Source organism: Rattus norvegicus, chromosome 1 (assembly GCF_021556685.1).
Source record: "Rattus norvegicus strain SHRSP/BbbUtx chromosome 1, alternate assembly SHRSP_T2T, whole genome shotgun sequence".
Taxonomy (NCBI): domain Eukaryota; kingdom Metazoa; phylum Chordata; class Mammalia; order Rodentia; family Muridae; genus Rattus; species Rattus norvegicus.
Genome location: NC_141534.1, coordinates 189,554,518 through 189,571,955, shown reverse-complemented (window position 1 = coordinate 189,571,955; position 17,438 = coordinate 189,554,518). Strand labels below are relative to the sequence as shown.

At 44.4% G+C, this 17,438-nt stretch overlaps 1 protein-coding gene across 2 annotated transcripts; it reads right to left on the bottom strand.

The window, feature by feature from the left end:
• Positions 1 to 2,347: 2,347 nt before the first annotated feature.
• Positions 2,348 to 17,396, bottom strand: Ubfd1 (ubiquitin family domain containing 1). Of its 2 annotated transcripts, XM_087659576.1 has the most exons (8): positions 17,096 to 17,396; positions 16,588 to 16,917; positions 15,582 to 15,790; positions 12,961 to 13,026; positions 12,717 to 12,822; positions 11,050 to 11,120; positions 8,475 to 8,557; positions 2,348 to 6,138 (listed from the first exon to the last, which is right to left on the bottom strand). In XM_087659576.1, exons 1-7 carry the CDS (start codon positions 17,295 to 17,297, stop codon positions 8,477 to 8,479), a joined length of 1,065 nt encoding a protein of 354 aa, XP_087515702.1. In that variant the 5' UTR covers positions 17,298 to 17,396; the 3' UTR covers positions 2,348 to 6,138; positions 8,475 to 8,476. The 2 variants fall into 2 exon arrangements, with proteins under 2 accessions (XP_087515702.1, NP_001030083.1); NM_001034911.1 differs by lacking the exon at positions 11,050 to 11,120 and having other exon boundaries at positions 5,747 to 6,138; positions 17,096 to 17,130.
• Between the last annotated feature and the right edge of the window lie 42 nt (positions 17,397 to 17,438).

Genomic DNA, 17,438 nt, shown 5'->3' with positions numbered 1-17,438 from the left:
GTGCTTTGGACAGAACTCTGGGAACAAAAACACCCTCCTGTGGGGTTGCTAGAGTACAGGTTCTAACTCCAGAGAACACAGCAGGACTAGGCATTACATGATTAGTCATCTGACAACCTGAGTGTGGGTTATTTGCATTGAGGTGGGTCTGCCACTTGTGTTTCTGTCATGAATCAAAGGGCACAAGTCCACCAAGAACTACAATAGTCCTTAGTAATGGCTCAGTGGATTCTACATCTTAGACTAGGATGTGAGAATACTAACTAGGAGAACCTAACCCTGAGCGGATCAGAAGGGAGTCCTCTGCTAACCTACACAGGACCAGAGCTTCCCTAGCCATAGAAACCCAGGACATGAATTAGAGTAAGACTCAGAACCCAGCAGGACAGGGCATGGTGGCACACATCTGTAATCTTAGCACTCTGAAGATTGAAGGAGTAGAATTAAGGGACAAGGCTACCCTCAACTTCATAGTGAGTCAAGTCCAGCCTGGTCCACATAAGTTCTAGGTCAGCCAGAGCTTAACAGTGAGACCCTGTCTTTTAAAGCAGGACAAGAACATTAATAGGAAAAATTCTACAAGTTACGTATTACTGATATCTATATCTATATACTGATTATATATATATATATATATATATATATATATATATATATATATATATATATATATATATGCACACACCTCATTGGATCACTAGAATCTGGGTCAATGTGGAAAGAGAAAACCAAGTCCACAAATTTGTCCTCTGACCTCTTCACGTGGGTGCCTGGGCAAATATGATCCATACACATGCAACAACAAAGGACTTAGATAGGGCAAAAGGCATAAAAAACGGGCAGTTCAAAAGTTTAGTAGAAAAATTAGGTGAACGAGGAAAAGTTGGAGAAGCAAAATAACGGAGCCTGAAAATAAAAATGGCCCTACATCAAGGCAACATGGCTAGAGCAGTCATGAGAGGGTAGAAGAGCGGCCTTGGCAGTTGTGTGTGGCAGAGGTCTCATGGCAGGAAGCATCTCACTCCTACTTCTCAGCTGCCTGTGGCTCAACAGTACAAAGAAGCCCTTGTCTCTAGCTCTTAGGACTGTCTCCTTGTAGGCTCTCTATTGTGGAAATGGTTTTTACCAGATCTTGGGGATTTAGCTCAGTGGTAGAGCGCTTGCCTAGCAAGTACAAGTCCCTGGGTTCAGTCCCCAGCTCCGAAAAAAAGAAAAGAAAAAAGTGTTTTAAAAAAAGAATATATCGGTGTGCCAGGTGGTGGTGGTAGCAGCAGTGTACACCTTTAATCCCAGCATTCAGGAGGCAGAGGCAGAGGCAGAGGCAGAGGCAGGTGGGGAATCTCTTGAGTTCAAGGCCGGCCTGATCTACAGAGTGAGTTTCAGGACAGCCAGGGCTACACAGAGAAACCCTATCTTAAAAAAAAAAATATCCATAGGCTGACAAGATGGCTTGGTGGCTTATCCTGTTGCCAAACCTTTCCATTCTGAAACTCATATGGTAGAAGAGAACCGACTTCCAAAAGCAGTCCTCTGATTTCCACACACGTCATGGCCTGAGTGTGCACACCTGTGATATGTGTACAACATATCAACAATATAATAATGTAATAAGAATTTTAATAAAAATCAAATACAGTGACAATGGACATCACACCACATGCCTGTGCCCCCAAGGATGAATAGGAGGATCTGAGTTCCAGGCAGGCTTATACTACCTAGCAAGACACTATCTGAAAAATGCTCTTCAATGTTGTTTGAGAAGTATGAGGTATTAGCAAGATAGAAAAGTGGGAGCCTAAACCTTCAGGAATACTTGCACAATGGAGGTAAGGGGAAATGTCTTAACATATGAGTGACTGAGTGCACTGTTATATCCTGACGAACTATCACCGTTTATGCCAAGGATTCTGGTCTTGTCCAACTTCTGATCATCTTTCCTTTCTGGGTCCTTAGAGCAGCATGTGGCTCCAGCTGTGCTCTTTGCACTGTTTTTTAAAATATGTCTTCAAAGGCTAGGTGGCTGGCAAGGGTAGAGGATTCCCAGTTAGGCAGAGAGGGAAGAGAGGTAGAACTTCCCCTAACTAGAGGCTTACAAGGCAGAGGGCTGCCTAAGCAAAACGGTGGCTGATTGGTAAGATCATTACTCTGATACTTCAGGTGCAATCATACCTCCTGTCAGCTGTCCCAGAGAATAAACTTGTATATATTACTCAGTGCCATACAAGTCAGACCACAGCTGACAAAAGATGGCTTGGGGCCCAGTTCAAAATGTTGGTAAGCCCCCAGGATACATTTGGCCCCAGAATAGATTAGGCGCATGAAGAATTGGAAGGAAAGAGAGACGCAATTAATTATCAAACTTTAATTGATAGACTAATCTTACAGGATAAACAATGACAGCTAGTCAAGATTACATATTAAAAAAAAAATCCAGCAGCGCAAATCTAATAGACTAAATACGTTTATCTCCTCCCAAACAGGCATTTTGATTTAAAAACAAACAAGAACAGAGTGTACACCACAAGGAAACATAGTACTTACATATTGTCAAATACTCTGTAGAAGTCTGTAGGAAAGGTAAAGAAGGTTCTCAGTCACCAAGAAAGCAGAACCACCCACCCTGGCAGGTAAATCACCAGCTGATTTGTACACTAGAGCACTCCTGTCCACTTTTAGGCCTATGAAGAAGGAAATGGGCCTGATCCTGACTGGAAGTAACTTCATTACAAAGTCTAAAGACAGAGAGACCATCCTTTTCCAAGGAACAGGGCTGAACAATAGCAAGAAGCGAGAGAAAGTTGGTAGATGGGTGAAAAGAAAGCCTGGCCTTGGCATACATCTATCTTTCCCTTCCCTTCTTGGCTCCTGGTAAATAAAGGGCCGGCCAACTGCAACAGCTCACAGCACTCCTCCAGGCACATTGAAGAGGAAAAATTCCTTTCTGGGTGAGATATGGCAACTTTTCTGAGACATGGCAATGTAGCAAAGTTCATCTCTTTGGCCCTCATAGGGGAAAGCAGCAATTAAAAGAGCTACTTAGGCCCTTACCAGACAGGCTCCTACTATGTCCACAAGATGCAAAGAAAGCGCATCCTTAGCCCAGTCAAACTTCATTTAAGAGCCAAAGCTACCTGCCAAGGCCCACTATGGATTAAAATACTTTTCACCAAGAGTCCTGGAACTCAGAGTCTAAGTGCTCTAAGCTGAGGGACCCAGGCTCAGAAGCAGTTATATGATCACATTTTTCTGCCAAGTTGCCTCAGGGAGGAAAAGGAAGGCATAATGTGTGATGGCAGCCCTGCAGAAGGGCCATCAGTACCACTTGTCGATGGGAGAACAGCCTTTTGCGTGGCTACATGAGAAGAAGCCTTGTTGTGAGCAGGACTCTTCTACCTAGCCTCATGTAATGCCACCAGAGCCTTCTCCTGCATGCCCTCTCATCTGACTGAAAGAACTGTACAGAAATAATCCTGAGGAAAACATACTGTGATGCTACCTAAAGGGAAGAGTATTCCAATTTGCTCACACAGATTTAGTCAATATATCCCACATGTTAAGAAATATATAAAGACTGTTCACGGGACTGAATTTGACAAAATAGCAAATACTGCTGTGACCCAGACAGATCTAAACACTTATTCCCAGGGCTTCTGGCGCTGCCTGTCCTGGTCCTTCTGAGAGCTTCTGGCAAGGCCTTCCATGCTGACAGGGTCAGGAGCCAGAGCTCAAGCAGATTCAGCAAGCTCCGGAAAGCAACACTCCAAACAGCTCCATATGAAAAGGTGTCATTTACATTATTTATAGAGAATATCTCCAAGTAAGGAAAAAGCACCATTTTACTGAAAATAAAAAGGCTCACAGAGGCTTTGGTCCTCTTGAAATGACACCAGCCTGCGTGAGAAGCAGTTTGGCCCTTGGGCAGCAGGGGAATAATGACAGGGCATGTGTACTAGGAGGTGGCAAAGAGCACTGAGACCCACACAGAACACAGGGGGCTGGCAGGATGGGCCTCAGAGCCAAGTTGGGAACATAAGAGGCCTGCTCAGAGAGACCAAAACTGGGTATGTGGCACTGTCAAGACAAGTCTCAAGGACAGGGACATTGGCAAACAAATGACGGTATTCAAGCCAAGAAGATGCTCTGCTTGCCACTTGGTCACTTCCTTGATAGGCCTGCCAAATGCAGGAGGAGGCTGGGACAAGGAGCAAAATGCACCTTTTCCAGGAACTGCAGGCCAATAAAAACAGAAAATCCACAATTACCAATGAGGTGCTAAAACACAGGCAGTTTCTTGGACGCTGCACTTCACATACATTACTTAGGCGCCCAAGAAGCAGAGTAGGTTTTCCTGTCCAGATGCATAACTTGGCACTGAATACACCACAAAAAGCAAGAGGCTGTCTATGTGGGCTGGATTCCCAAACTACAGCTTAGAAGGGAAGGGCATAAATATTGTCATTAATTGGCTCACAAGGAATAGTCATCTTAGGCAATACATGCGGATACATTTCACAGGATGAGGGAGGGTAACAGCGTAAGAGTCCAAAGTGTGACGCTAGGAAGGTTTCTCACCAAACCTTACTATGAGAGCCTGCAACCAGTGAGAGGAGAATTGCAAAGACAGCAGCAGAGAAACAGCAAACAGCACAAAGGGATCATCCACCAAGAGACTGTCCCTCATTTCAGAATCAATCAAGGCTTACGGAAAAGACAGCAGTTCACATGTACAAAGAACGTCAGGGCTAAAACCAGGAGAGCAAGCTGGTCCTAAAAGCAACTTATCCCATCTCTGTTGTTGGAATACCACTTGCTGACCCACTGGGTCACAGGTCTTCCACAAGAAAGGCAGCATCTCTGAACCTGGGATAAAGGACACTTGAACTGAACGCATGAGCAGAAGGACCGAATGGAGAAGCATAATTCAAACAACCATTGGACTGCTTAAGGAGTTCTGGGAAGCTTCCCAAAAAAGAAAGTGTATGATCTGTGGCTATATGGCAAGCCGGCTCCTCAGAGCAGGGGCCTTGGAGCAGCAAGTCCTAGGCTATGGTGATAGGCAGGGTTTAAAGTCAAGCTAAAGCAAGGCTGTCATCAAGCAAACCAGCAGTGGAACACCTCAGAACAGGGATCCGAAGGGTACACAGGAGTCAAGTGAGAGAAACTCTGCTGTTCGTTGAACACCACAGCGAGGTGGGAGCCCCTACACCAAGACCACAGCTGTTTTGTCTATGTGCATTCCCAAGCAGCAGCACATGGACGAGAGCCTGGCAGAGGTGAAATGAGGTACCGAAGAGAAACTGGCATCTTTGGGTTTAAAACAAAATCATAGGGAAGTAATAAAACAAAAACAAAAAAAACAAAACCAAAACCAAAACAAAACAAAAAAAAAAACCCCAAAAAACAAAAATGTATCTGAATCAATGAGCACACACACAAAAATATATGGCTTACTCACCATCCCCATTTTGCATACAATTTTAATACCAAGGAAAAAAGAAAAAGAAAAAACAACCAGACTCATCACAACGCAGTCCAAATGTTTGCAACCAAAGACATCTAAAGACTTCAGTTGAAATCATTTCTAAAAGCCAAAAATGAAAACAAAAAAAAAAAACAAAACAAAACAAAAAAAAGAAAATGAGCTAAGAAAAAAGAAAACAACCAGAAAGCTTTTGATTATTCCCTCTCAGCATTACTGGTAGGTCTACTCTCAAAGAGACTTAAGAGTATAAGAGTATTCCACACATGTTCGAAACTTGGATTTATTAATTTCCACCATACTGACTTTAAAAACGGTATGAAGCTGACTGCAAGAAAGGGAACCGGTGATTTTAAGTTCAAATTAAGCTAATGGTGAAAGTACATCACCTCTGGCTTCAGTCACCACATCACCTCAGATTGAATAGAGATTTTTGTGTGTGTGTGTGAACAAAGTCCCAGAACTCTGCAATCCAGGGATGCTGCGGACCTCTCCCGGCAATGTCCTTCACTTTGGGTCAGTCTCCTGGGCCAGAGGTGAAAGTGCTTTCAAAAATACTGCCACTTGCCCAGCACAGTGTCTTTGATTGCATCCACATATTGAGTTGGAACCCAGTACACCCAGTAGTAAGAGGCTTCCGTGGGGCCCAACTGAAACGCCTGCAAGGGAAAAGGAAAAACCAAGCGATGCTTCAGAGGAGGGTGACCAAGCAGGCAGAACAACAGACGCAGGAGGGAGGGGAGCAAACTGATTAAAAAGGGAAGAAAAATAAAACCAACCTGTGTACATGGGGAGGAGTCTGCTACGATTAAAGAGGAAATGGGGAATGTGAAAGGACAGGCAGGGAGGGGAGGTTCAGCTCAGTTCAGCAGAGCAGATTCTAAGGCAGTGATCTGCATACTTCAGTGTACATCAGAACCATCTGGAAGACTTGTGAAAACAGGCTGCAGGCTCCAGCCCCTGTACTTTAGTTTGGGAGGCCTGAGGCAAAGCCCAAGTAACTTCTAACAAACTCCCAGGTAATTCAATTTTACTGGTCCAGAGGCCACAGTGTGAGAACAGCTGCCCTAGAAAATGTCATTTACACACAGGAAGCAGGTATGAATGTCCAAAGCACACTGTGTGAAATGTTAAAATCCTGAAAAAACCTACATACGCATCTGTAAGGAAGGGTACCCATAATTCACAGTAGTGTGGCCTATTCATACAAACACTGGAGTCTTAAGATACAAACAGATCCTTTAGATCTTGAGTTATGACAGATCACAACATCAAACCCAAGTCATTAAGTTGCAGAAGGGTACCATGATGCTATTTATGAAAACTGAAAAAACACAACACAACATACCACCTTGTTCATGGACAGATGTATAACAAAAGTACTGACAGAAGAAGAACAGACACGACAGATTACAATAATGGGGATGGAGAAGGGGAAGACAATGGGGACGACATCACTGTTGGTAAAAAAAATTTTATTTAAAAGATTTAAAACATGATACAAAATATTTACAACTATCATATTTTGGTGATGGGATATATGGGTAGTGGCATAAAATGTAAGGTATGTCCTTTTCTGTATTTTTGAAACATAACTCTAAAAATCAAAGAGCACTGTGAACTGTGACACACTCATCTAGCTAGACAAATGGCATCCACAAGAAGAGAAAGTAAACCTTTCATTAGGATAAGGGTCAAATTTAATGGCATTTAAAATGCATTCAAATGGCATTTAATGGCATTCAAAAAAGACAGAAGGGGACTGCTGAATCTACTTTTGATGCTAAACGACATCTGAACATTTTAACTAAATTTAATTTGAACTAAATTCTAAATCAACATTCATGAACACAATTTTTTAAAGAAGTATCTATTGTGGTCCATTCATCCTATCTGCCTCCCCATCACCAGGCTGCATGACAAACAGGATTTGCAAGTCCACAGGGTCAAACTGTTCAGACAAATGTTCCAAAAAAGAGTGAAAGGACCAGGCCAAAAATATCAATACTAACTGTTAACAGAAAAATAACTGAGCAGGCAAAACAAATACGTTTGTAATCTTGTTTTAGAGATTACAAAGAGGTGAGGGTGTAGAGACTACCTAATGACCACAAAGCCCAGGATGTTCTCATCACTGCCAGAAGGTCCAAAAGCCTGTGTCCAGCGACTGCAATCCCATGGCCTTGCTTTGGCACCACCCAACTGACCCTGAGTAGGCAGGAAAGGCCACACCAACTCTACAGACCATTGTACCCTGAATCCTTTTTACTGATTGCCCTAAAACACATAGATTGTCCAAACATCTCTGTGCCATGGACTTGGTAATCTCACCTACAATTGGAACAACTAGCTGTTCCTCACAGAGGGGTGGAGTGGGGGAGGGGTATAGCAGCATCACTACAAGCTACTGAAGAACTACCCCTGAAAGACAACAGCAGGAAACCCCACCCTGAACTTTGGAATCTAAGCAGATAAACTTTATTTGTAAAGTACTTGTTCTGCACAAACTGATGAGTTCCATGAAAAACAAGCATGCCCTGGGCCCCATCCTCCCAAAGAATCCTGGCTACATGGACACATGCTGGGCATGGCAGATCACTACAAGAGAGAGATTTTTTGATGTCTTCACAGCCCCATAACTAAGGGGGATGCTCTCTTTTATAAGTAAGACAAAACTTCAAATGAAAATCCACAAGCCATTCCAACTCATTTTCCTGGCCTACAAACAAACTAATCCAAATAAGACGGAGACAGAAGAATTTCTAAAAAAGTCAGGAAAAAAAACGCCCTCCTTTGGACAGTGGGGAGTCTGCAAATAAACACAACTGGGAACAAGGTCATGGACACAACTCTTAAGTAGACAAGAAAATGTAAAGGTCTTTTCAGTCTTCTGAAGACTGCTTTCTTTTCAGATAGAAAGAAATGCCCTGTGAAAAATCTACTCCCCTGCAAGATGAAGCAGAAGCAGGTGGCCAGACAGGCTGAGGCTACTCACCATCATGTGGTAGTCTTCATGTCCTTCAATAGGTTCACTGACAACATTTTTAATGGAGCCCATGGGCAGTTTCTCAGTCCGCTCTAGGTTGAAAGAACGACAGCAGTTATTCAAGGGTCTACCTGTCTGAACTCCTCCTCAGCCACAATTCCTCCCATCCACAGCTGGATGGATGTATAGTAACTCAGGTAGCAGGCAACACTCCCTCTGGGGATGAAGAATGTCTTCTGACCAATACACCTAAAGTCTGGTAGGGAGCTGGGAAATATGGAAAATCAAATAAAGAACAGGGTTTGGTGATAGTATGATAAAAGTCTGAGGGCACCTTTACCTGTCTTGTTATGATAAATGATCACTAATAACACCTCAAAACTCCTCGATGTTTTCATAACCCAAACCCAGTATCGGCTAAGGTTTTGAACACCTAAAAAGGGCAAATTCAGGAGGCACACAAAAAAGCAGCAACAGGAGGAATGTGCCAAGCTTACAAGGCTAATGATTATGCCAAGACTCATCCAAACCTCTGCAAATATCACAGTTTGTGGTAGTCTCTCAAAACATTTATCTCTCACCTGATTAACACTGGACACCAATGATCACAAGGGCAGAGAACATTTTACAACCAGTTAAGGATGGCAGGAAATAGGAGGCATAATGAGGCTGGCTTTCAGGGAGATGAGGCAACTGCAGCAGACAAGTATAATAGTTGGGAGGCATGAGGGTCTGTGCCAAAGGAAGTAACCCAGGAAGCACCAGATACCCGAGGTACAGCGGGCATTGTCAGAAAACTGGTAAACAAGGTGGGAAAAACTCCTTACGGCCTCCGGGGTGGAGGTTGGGGGGGGGGGGGGGAATCTAGAAAGGCAGACAAGTAAACAAATAAATTTCCAAACTATAAATTTACTAAGAGTCCTGGACTCTGGTCCTACCAATGACATAAAGTATTTCACTTTGATAGGCCTTGGCTTCAGAAAACTAGGAACAGGGGGAAGTCTACTTTGTGGCCCTAAAACAACAGTCACATACAGACAAGACCGATAGCATCCTGAAGATTGAGACTTTAAAAATACTTGTACTTTGAAATGCCTGGAGGTTTCATACCATCACAGATTTCTGACCTTTCCTCAAACTCCAAAGATTAGACAATGCAAACCCCACAAGGCAGATAATAGCAATCAGCTAAGCTTTGACTTCACTACAAGCAGGGCGGAACAGCTGACAGACGACAAGCTGGGAATGCTTGCCTGGGCATCTCCATGGTCTCACCCTGCTTCTTCCTACACAGACATGCTATGCTGTGTGTGGCAGCCTTGAAGGTTCCTTATGCAGCAAAAAAGCATGGAGAAGCCAATTAGCTGCTGGGACAGTCACTTCACAGCAGCTTCTTGAAGACAAGCTAGTGGCTTTTAGCCAATTCCCAGAACAAGCTGTACTTCTGAAAGTCCTTTTGATGCTAGGTGACAGGCCTCCTGCGTACACAAGAACACTTCCCCACACCCTGGGCTGCTAGGTTGATAAGGAAAAGGTCTGGCACAGAATGAAGAGCTCAGCCTCATCAACCATGAAAGGCACAAGGAGTTCAGGACCATGCTCTTTTCATACAGCTTGAATCTCATTGCAGTAGAACTCTTCTAGAACTCTGCCTTCACACTAGCGGAGGAAGTCAGCTGCTTTTAGAATCTTAAACAAAATCTCTAAGCCAGGAATGATAGTTTATACCTATAAACCCAGTACTCAGGAGCCTGGGACAAGAGAAGCACTGAAAGTTTAAAGCCAGGCTTTAATGTCCTAAAAAATAACAAACAACACACACAATTTCATGGGGAAAGAATTATTCCAAGGACCCATAAAGCACTTGAATTCTAACTAGACCCCTTGCCTGCACCTACCCTCCTGGACATGATGGCTTTACTAGACCAGACTGGTCAACTGCTCTGAATCTGGGCTGCCAGCAAGCAGAAGCTCAGCTGTAGAGGAGAGCCATGTACATCAGTAAGCAAATGACGTAACAGAAGTCAAAAAACAAGATCACCAGGAAAGCCCAAAGGCAAGGAGGGCAGCTAATCACTAGCCAAGGTAATGATATGAAAGGTTCTTCAGAACAAAGTGTTCAAGCAAAGACATAAGTCACTGGAACACTAGAAAAACCTTTAAACACTTAGAAAAACCGGGGCTGGGGATTTAGCTCAGTGGTAGAGCGCTTACCTAGGAAGCGAAAGGCCCTGGGTTCGGTCCCCAGCTCCGAAAAAAAAGAACCAAAAAAAAAAAAAAAAAAAACTTAGAAAAACCGTGTGACCATACAGCTAAGAGTTGGCTGTGAAATGAACACCACAGACTGTTATCACAAAATGAGAAAACTCAAGCACTGTCAGTACCTCAAGTCAGTTCATTTTAGGAATCCCTACGGTTGAAACAGCAATGTGTTCTAGATTCATGTTTTAGACAATTAAACCACACTTCCCACCACCCTGCCCAAGTTTTATTTCTGTGAAACTTGGTTCCATTTTCTGCAATCTGCCCTTGGAACCAAGAAATCTCTGATGATGAGACCTCTATTCTCGTCTTTGGCATTTACCTCGAACACTGAATACCTACAGTGCTGGCCAGAAACAGGTGAATTAGGCATGTTCGGGTCCCTCCAGGAATCTAACGGGGACAGACAAGTCAGAGAGAAATTGAGTACTCTGGGGACACAGAGTGCTGGAGTAGCAGCAGCAGTAGCAGCAGCAGTTCAAGTGAAGAGTTAGGAAGATGTGAGGAAGGCTTCTTTAGAAAAGGGCATCTTGGGGCTGGGGATTTAGCTCAGTGGTAGAGCGCTTGCCTAGCAAGCGGAAGGCCCTGGGTTCGGTCCCCAGCTCCGAAAAAAAGAAAAAAGAAAAAAAAAAAAAAAGGCATCTTTCGGGGGGAGAAGGGAGCTCTGTAAGACTATTAATCCCAAGGGCAGAGGAGAAGACACTCTAAGGTAGACCCCAGAAAGGTAAGAGCTGTGCAAAAAATGAGCTGGGAAACTGAAGAATGTGGCTCAAGTACATAGGGGACATGAGGGCAGACACAGAGGGCCAAGGATTTGGAGTGGGGTATGTTTAGACATCTGAACCTAGCCTTGAAGGGTTATCAATGTTTACAGGCATAAGAACCAGGCAAAAGAGCAGTACAACAATGAGGATGATCAAAGATGATAGATTGGGAGAGGGAAACAGAAATGTGGTTCTAGTGCGACTTTTAAGACAATGCAAATAGCCTTTACCAGTACTGAGGAATGATCGAGAAAGGGACACAGACAAGATTTTGCAACTAGCCAGGACTGATGGTGCACACCTTTAATCCTAGCATTCAGGAGGCAGAGCAAGTAGATCTCAGAGTTTAAGGCTAACCTAGTCTACAGAACAAGTTCTAGGTTGGCCAGGGTTACAGAGAGAAGCCCCACGTCAAAATCAAACAAACAAACAAAAAAACTAGTAACCATCAGGGGAAGGTTGAGTGGGGATGGTCAGTGAGATACTTCCCAGAAATAGTAAGGTTGAACCAGATACTGCACACATGTGGGGAATTGGGCAACAAGAAATGAGGGTATGTACAAAGGGCAATCAGGAGGCAAAGGAGAAATTCTAGGCAACAATTAGGAAAACTTCACTTCTATAGTCAAACTGATCTAACTAAACATTAGACGGGACCATGAGGACCATGGTGAATACCACTGCTCAGTCACAGTTCCTCAATGCCATGGGAAGAGTGCAGGCTCCAATGGCCAGATCTTTTGATATTTTCCAAGACAAACTCCACATTAGTTTAAAAAAAATATATATGTGATTTGTACAACTATGTGATGTACCCATAGAACCCTTACCTAAAGACCAGACTTGGGTCACATGCTTGGGACCTCTTGGTTTATGTGTAATTTTTTTTTTTTCTTTTTTTTTCCGGGGCTGGGGACCGAACCCAGGGCCTTGCGCTCGCTAGGCAAGCGCTCTACCGCTGAGCTAAATCCCCAACCCCTGGTTTATGTGTAATTTAAGGGCCAAATTTTGAAGGATTGTCTCTGAGATCAGACTGAAAAGAATGAGGGGCATGGGGCCAACCAAGAGGCAAGCAAGTAAAGACATAGTCAAAAGCCAGGAACACAAAAAAGCACGGTGAGAAGGCTCCAAATGAAAGGCAGAATTGGAGTCAGGAGCCAGTGTTGTTGGGCACTAGAGGCAGGCAGGGTGCTGGGATGCCAAGGAGGCTGAGAGAACTAGATACCTTTAGTGCCGATCCACAGCTGGTCTTGCTCTAGCTTAAAGGTCAGTCTCACTTTCCCTCCAGACTTATTGTACATGCCAGACAAGGGTACCGTTGGCAGGCGCTCCTGGAGGCATAAGAGCACAGTGAGAAAGGGAGAGACAGTAGGACAGAGAGAGGGAGATAGAACTTCAGGCCATAATTACAGCAATCTTAGACTGTGAACTGGCTCCTTTTTAGGGGCTCAAAAAGTAGGCCAGCTTACCTGGGCACCCTTAACAGATGGCATCACATCTTCAGGTTTTCCTTTGTCCAACACTTTCCTGTGTTGCTACAATATAAGCCAGAACAGAGAGAAAATAAGATAGCTGACTGTACTTGAGCCAGGTTTCTAGCTCTTGGATCAACAGGAAGAAGCAGTCTTAAAGTCTGTTTGAAAGTATTTAGTATCAACAGACTACGGATCCCTTCTCAATGCAGAGCAACTGTGTTCAGGGGAGTTTGTGTTGATCATGAAACACTCCACACGTGTGCCGGCCTGACTACTGGCATTTTATATGTGGCTAGCAACACAAAGAAGTGGCCTCTCAATTCTATTTAACTATCCATATCATCCACAGCCATCATATTAGATATGTTCCACACACTAAGCAGGATTTAAAGGTTTCTAATTTAAATGTTTTACTCCCATCTCTCCAGGTAAAAAACTAATCGTTAAGTCAATAGGTAGGAAAAAAGAGCAACATCTGTATTCAACTTCAAAGAAATTATAACCAGCCTGTATAGGTATAAATGCCAAGGGGGGGTCACTTCTGCATTATTATGGAGAGCCAGACTATGACAGAAGTCTTCTCTGCCCCACCCTCAACCCAGCCACAAAGAAAACCCAAGGAACCACATTTTGGAAACAGAAAAATGCTGACTCCTATACCCTACCATTAAGAAGCCTCCAAGCCCCACTGTTGCTCTCTACCCCAGAACTCAAAATTTCAAGTTCACAGCCCTCGAATGCCTTCATCTCCTTTACGTCTGTAGCTTTAAGGTCAAGTAGCTGCATGGTAAGCTGAAACTATAGGCCAATAAATGAGCCGAGAGTACAACTAAACCAAGCATCAACAGGCGATGGCCAACTGAAACCTTCACTGGCACAGCGCAGCTCTGGGGTAGGGTTGCTAGTGGAGGGTTGTTGCTGACACCAGCCTCAGGTTCTAGAACACACTGATCAAAGCCTAATGAGGGAGTGGCGTCTCATTAGGTTGTGCTATGCCTCGTAACCAGTGGCATCAACAAAGCAAAGCAGCACAGGATGGAAGTATAGCCTGAGTCATGCCTTGTAAGTGCCTTTGGGAGCACTGTCCCTTACAGTACTAAACAGCTGTAAGCCTGCTGACCCACCATTAGTACTAAAACCTGTATTTACAAGGCAGGGTATACACTAAGGATTTGACAGAAGAAAAGTCTCACATTTCCTTCATAGATGTGTCAGGGAAGACAGAAAATACCAACGACTTCGACAAATGACGGGAAATTAGGATCCCATATTTAAGGATGAAAATGGCTCATACACATATTTACTTTTGGATGTTAATTCAACTTTACAACACCTACCAACTCTACAGAGGTGCTACTTTGCAGTAAAGCGTGTGTTATGTATTGACAAGGCCCAAGGTTCAATCCCTAGCACCAAAGACAACACAAAATAAATACACTATGGAAAGTTGTTTTGAACATCAGCGTTTCGGAGATTTTATAAAGATAACAGTTTTAAAATGTTACACAATATTTTCTATGGTATCTAGGGTAGCCATTTGTTACCAAACATTTCTAACATTTGTATTTCTATCAAAAAAACATTAATAGTATAACTGTTACCACAATTCTGTTCAATTTTACTGCCAAATTTATAAAAATACTTTTTTTTTGGTTACAAAGTAAACACAGGTTACAGATGTCTAAAAGAAGACCATCTTTCTCTCAGTGTTGGCACCATGCCTTTAGTGTCTACTGTCCCTCAAACTAATGTTGGTTAAAGTCAGATCTACTCTGTTGAGGATACAGAGTAAATAAAAAAAAAAAAAAACCTAATAGGCTGGGGTAGCTCAGTGTAGAGTTCTTGCCTACTACCATGTGTAAGACATGGTTCAGTCCTCTATACTGTACACCCACAAACACAAACTGATAAACGGGCATGATGGATGGCACATGCCCATAAACTCAGACCTAGGGAGATAGAGACAAGAGGATTATTAAAATTCCAGGCCAGCCTAGTCTCCAGATCAAGTTTCAGGCCAGTAAGAGAGAGAGTGAAACCCTGTCTCAAAAGACAAGCACACAAAAATGAGCAAGAGAGAATACAAAAACCCAGACTACTTCCTGGAGAAGGAGTATTATAAACAAAAACCAAAAAAATACCAATATCTTTTTATTCATCTTTGTTTGACTTCCTGAAATGGTCAATTTTAGAGGAACCTCTGAAATCTGTTGACTTCCATAACTTTGCAAAATTGGACTTTCTGAACTTGAGAAGACACACACATGTAAACAAACACACACACCCCAAAATGGGAGCAGTTGTAAGGAACAAGGGCTTAATTCTAACACTAGTCATATTCTCTGGCACTACTAAGAGAAACCCACGTGTGACTTCCTCTGCTAACTGTAGTCTCCCTTTTCAAAGGTCGTATCCTAGAGCAGGAGGACTAAGGCACACTGACCCGCCAGATGACAAAGATGCATATCTCAGGTAGCTGTCAACTCCATTCTGCTGCACCCAACCGCTCCATAAATTTCCATCATGGCCCTGTCCAAAAAGGAGCTTATTCTAGGGAGAATGTAACCACTCTGCAGATTCCCAGGGCCAACAAGCAAGCGCATGATAGGACTTACCTTCTGCCTGCAGAGGGGCTCCTTCTTGCTTTCTTCAGCCTTTGCATCCTGCTGGGCAGCATCTTTTGGGGTGTTTACTGCTAAAACATCATTTATAGTGGAGCCAACCACCATGATCTTGGCCCCACTGGTCACTTTTATTTCTCTCAACGTCTTGTCTTCAGGAACAAGTCCCTTATACATGACTTTCTGCATGGCGGGTGGGAGACCTTGACAAAAAGTAGAAGGCAGAAAAAGGAATAAGCAGGAAATGTGTGAACCATCACCCTTCTATAACAAAACAGGAAGTGAATACTGGTCCATCAACTATCAGCTTTATGAACTTAGAAGAATTCAGAACACCAGGACTATCTGATTGGTAAAACCTGGTCCTTCTACATAAATAGAAGGTATTTAGAATTGTTTGATATGTTTTTGCCATCATCCTTCTCAACCTTCTATCCACTTAAATACTGAGAATTCCCAAGTGTCAGGGATACAGAAAGCCAAAAGTTACTGCTTTATGGCACTGAACACACTACATGGAGAAAGCCTTAAAAAGAAAGTATTTTAAGTAGCAAACAATTCAAACGAAACGACCAAATATGAAGGGACCCACGAGAGCAGTCGATAGCACTGCTTCATTAACTTCCCTTATGAAACTTATCTATCTGCTAAAAATAAATCCGTGGCTAAATCCTAGACCCGTTCGGATTCTCCTGTAAATTTAATACCTCGGGAGATTTTCACTAGCAATGATAGTCCAACATTAGTTAGAAGGCTGAGCCTAACACTCAAGATTCAGACTTGCATCTCACTCCACCACTTAGTGGTAGCTCTATCATCTTGGGCCTAATTTTCCCTCTCTGATTAATAATGTACATACAAGTACTGACTTCAGAAAACTGCAGCGAGAATAGCGGGGAGTCTAGGCAAGGAAATCACAGGCAGTTTAGTGCGATGTAAGCACCAAGAACTAGAAGGTGGGGTGCGGGTAGAAACAGTTGGCTGTCAGCTCCTAGAATACCTGTAATGGAGTGAATCTTCTGCTTTAGCTCGGAACCCGTGCTGTCCAGAGGAACCTTCACGTCGTGCTTGGTCTTGTTCCAGATTATCTTCAGATCCACCAGCTCTCTGCCCGCACCGCCACCCGCGTCCTCACCGTTGCTGACCGAGGCCTGGGCCGCAGGGTCCCCAGGGGGCTGGGCCGGGGCCGGCTGCAGGTTGCCTCGCGCGTCGCAGGAGTCCTCCGCCGCTGTCCCTACGACTGCTTCGGCCTCCACGCAGTTGAGGGGCCGTGCGGGTGCCTCGGTGGCCACAGCCTCGGCCTCCGTGTCCATGCTTGGCTCCTCCATGCCTGCAAAGGGGTTAGGGGGTGGGTGCTCGCCACGAGCCAAGCCTGCGACAAGAATGGGCCCAGGCACCACCGTTGCTGCGCCACGCTCCTCCCTCTGGGACCAGGCCCAGTCCCCCGACCCCAGCAGCTCCCGCAAGCTCTTCAGCCGCCTACCGCCCGCCTTCCCCTCCACACTCACCATCCGGGGCTCCGGCCGCCGCCATGATGATTGTGTACACCACCCACCGCGCCCGCAGGGGCCGCCGGGAAGAAGCGAGCTGGCTGAGATTGGCCCCCGCAACAGCCCCTAATTTCACACAGGCTGGCCGGAAACAGGTGGAGGTTTCTATGGAGACCCGCCTCCTCCGCTTCCCGGGCCGGCCCCTGCCACGCTTTAGCATTCCCACAACCGAAGGGGGCGGGTCTGAGAAATCGCCCGCTCGCTGCGCTCTGTCCCTGAGCGGCAGTGCATTGCCGCCCTTGTCCAGAGGGGCGTGAGCAACCCAAATAGGGGTCCTACGCCTTTAAGTGGCGGGGTCGCG

Coding starts and splice junctions, on each gene's coding strand:
- Ubfd1 (XM_087659576.1), bottom strand. CDS start 17,297: ATGCTAAAGCGTGGCAGGGGCCGGCCCGGGAAGCGGAGGAGGCGGGTC. Junction 13,027..15,581: donor AGCCCCTCTGCAGGCAGAAG/GTAAGTCCTATC, acceptor CTTATATTGTAG/CAACACAGGAAAGTGTTGGA. Junction 8,558..11,049: donor GTAGGTATTCAGTGTTCGAG/GTAAATGCCAAA, acceptor CTTTCAACCTAG/AGCGGACTGAGAAACTGCCC.